Here is a 3267-nt window from a genome sequence, read left to right on the forward strand (position 1 = left end):
ACGGTTTACAAAAAAAGACAACTCTCTTCTTTTCTTTCTCATTACATGATCAAACACAAGGCTTTACTGTATCCTATTATTGAAAGCTTGTCAAGTAATAGAGGATTATCAGACTTAATTAAAGCCTAGAAAGGAGCCAATTAATTCATGTTCAATTAACCTAGCTCACATCACTGGTATCAGTCATCCTTTTAATCCAAAGATTTCAAACTATTCAAATTAATAGAATTTAATTATCCTAATATCATATTAAATCAAACATACATGTATCTTCTTTAAAAAAAATTTAAATGTGGAATTCTAGTTAAAAGTCAGCCATTAGACAATGAGGAATCACAAATACCACATTCTTTTTTCAGGCTGTGTTAAAAATGCAACTTTCACCCATTATTTACCTGACAAGCCTGCTTAAACTCTACTTGTTCCAAAGCCATTTACTGGTCAAATAAGCTTAATTTGATATTGGAAATATCTTCCTGTATATACCTCTACCTTCACTTACTTGGTTATATAAAATAAATGTTGACTTACCAAAACCTGTAAGATTGTAAACATATTTTTAATAAATCTTCCATATAGCTTCCATTCAGCCACTGTAAGAAAATAACCTCCCAAGTAGGTACTCTAGAAAATGTATTTAGTATACTGGATGAATCCCTCTTCCATGCTGCAGAATTTACCCCCATCATCAGGTTATTTGTCATTTATTTCTTCCCAGTGAGACCAAGAGGCAGTCCTCTTTGCAAAGACTTCACCTGAGAATAAGCTAGTCCCTTCCAGACATCAGTCATACCAGCCAGGTTTTAAAACTTTTTATTTGCTTATTAAAAAATTGTGCATTCCAATTAAAATCATTTTAAGAGAAAGAAAATGGCACTCTGATTAAACTGCATTTTACAGCCTGCAGGACACCTTGGATCAGCTTCCATTTCACTCTAGATTTCACTGTTGACCCACCCAACTTCCTCCTTCAAAAGTTTTTCCTTCCCTGCCTGCCAGACAGGCAGATGGGAGAGGCAGGCATGGCCTTCGTTGTCAGCAGTTCACCATTTTTGATGAGAAAAGGGGAAGCACAATCATTTCAACTTGATCCAACCTCTTTGCATCTTACGAAGTTAAACAGCTAAAAGTAAAATAAGAAGGCAATGCTTGTGGAATGTACAGTACATATTGTTGGTGCACGTCTCATTACGACTGGCCTGCTTGCTTCTCCTGTTCAATTGCTGTGACCAGAAAAGAAAAAGAGAAAAGAAGATGGAGGGAGCTGATTACGGGAATTAAGCATAGCATACTATAGGATTACAGTACTTCTGTTTAAAAATATCCTTCCTTCGCATAAAAATCTATACGTATAAATAGGCATTCCATCCTTAAGTATTTATATTACATAGAACACGTTAAAAGGATTTGCATTATGAATATGGTAAAATTAAACATTCTATTACTAAATTACTAAAGCCCTGTTTTTCTTGGCTGCAAAACATTTAAAAATTAACCTTTACAAGCCACATTCATCAAAAAACTGGCCGCTCCTCCCCCGCACTCCCTACCCCCAATTCTTCTCCCAGCCCCTCCCGTCCTCTCCTACCCACCCCGCCACTCCCGCCCAGCCTTTTCTAGAGAAGGGGAATGAGCTTACTTTCTTTGGAAGGCAGTGGATTTTTCTCTTGCGTTTCTGTCTTCTTCAATTTCGACTTATCGAATTTCTCAATCTCAGCCATATCGGGTTTGTCAGACATGGTTGCAGAGGAAGCTGCAGGTACAAAGCCAAGAGGAACATTGAGAGAGAGCCACTCACTCTGGTCTCTACGGACTCAGAATTGCGCTTCTGCTCTGGCATCTAAAGCCTGAAACCCCACTTTGCTTCCTTCCGCTTTTATTCAGGGCTTAAGATCTTCCTCTTTCTACAGGGGAAAAAAAAGTAAGAAGAAACAAACAAACAAACAAATAAAGACCCCTTTATTATTTCAAAACGCGGGGGACCAAATTGGGAGGCCGAATCTCTGGGAACAATTAAATTAACCATCGTGAGTTAATTGCAACGTATCAAAAGAAGAGAATAGTGAAGCTATTTCAAATTTAAGGGAAAGAAAATCCAGTAAAATTTCTTAAAATCGAGCCAAGATTGCACAAAGTGTTTCCATTTTCTATCCGTGGCCTCTCTCCCAAAGACTTGGGCCGTCCTGATTCCTTCTCTTGTCACAAAGGCGGCAGCTGCTGCCGGGCGCCACCGACCACCGCCCTACCCGCTTCCTCTCACTCTCAACAATGCAGCCAGCCATACACAAAGCTTCTCCCCAACCCTATAGATCAATCCTGCCTTGCATTTAGGGGCCATTCGGCAGCTTTGCACGCATGGCCCTGCAAGAAGGACGTCTTAAACATTTCACAATATAGCCCAGCTGCCTGAAACCTGGACAGATACAGCCCACGAAGCCCTTAGAGACGAGGAAAATGTGCAGCTCTGGGATTGGGTGGGTGTGAGCTGGAACAAAGGCTTTTTGTATTGCTGATTAATCACCGCCTAAGAGGCAATGAAGAATGCCTTTGGCGGGGAAGGAAAGAAAGAAAAAATGTTCCCTCCGAACAAAACGCCTGGTTTTTTTCTTTTCTTTTTTATTAAAAAAAAAAATCACCAAGTTCCCAACCCTGTTACCTAGCCTCTGGAAGGGTTTGGCATCCCCACGCTCCCCAGGGAAGCCTTTTCCGGGAGGACCACTCGGGCTCAGTTTCAGGGATGCGGCCGGCCAGAGGACGACCGCGAATCGGGAAGAGAAGCGCTGGGGAGGAGGAAGGGGCCCCGGGACTCACCGTAGCGACGAGCAAGCGAGATACGTCCGATCTACACAGTGGCCGCCGCCTAGTGCCGGGCGGGGCGCGGAGGACGCCGCTATATGCGCGCTTCTATGTAAATGAGGTGACGTCACCCGCCCGTCCGCCCGCTTAACCCCTTCGCTCTGCGTCTCCGGAATGGCATCCGGCCGGCCTGGCCTTGGGGAATTGTGTGGGGGAGCGTTTTCTGTCCGTTCTGTCATAATAGATTTTGGCAGCAGCCTCGCAAAACTGCTCTTGGGGACCCAAGTGTTATAACTAAGGGTCTGGGTGGTACCTATGAGAAGCTGGCTTTGTCTGATGCGGAATCCCAAGCCAGGGTGCGGTATCCCAAGCCAGGGTGCGGTGTCGGCCTGCTGGCATCGCCCACTGCAGGGGTGCAAGTCCTCTGACTCGTCTTTTAGGCCAGTGGAGGGCCTTCTCCCCATCCCGGCC

The 3267-nt window shown here is 44.0% G+C and overlaps 1 protein-coding gene across 1 annotated transcript; it reads right to left on the reverse strand.

The window, feature by feature from the left end:
* Positions 1–797: 797 nt before the first annotated feature.
* On the reverse strand, positions 798–2907 carry LOC116663341 (thymosin beta-4-like). The gene is made up of 3 exons (XM_032479085.1): positions 2812–2907; positions 1640–1753; positions 798–1223 (listed from the first exon to the last, which is right to left on the reverse strand). Exons 2-3 carry the CDS (start codon positions 1737–1739, stop codon positions 1189–1191), a joined length of 135 nt encoding a protein of 44 aa, XP_032334976.1. The 5' UTR covers positions 1740–1753; positions 2812–2907; the 3' UTR covers positions 798–1188.
* Positions 2908–3267: the final 360 nt, after the last annotated feature.

Source organism: Camelus ferus, chromosome 4 (genome assembly GCF_009834535.1).
Source record: "Camelus ferus isolate YT-003-E chromosome 4, BCGSAC_Cfer_1.0, whole genome shotgun sequence".
Taxonomy (NCBI): Eukaryota; Metazoa; Chordata; class Mammalia; order Artiodactyla; family Camelidae; genus Camelus; species Camelus ferus.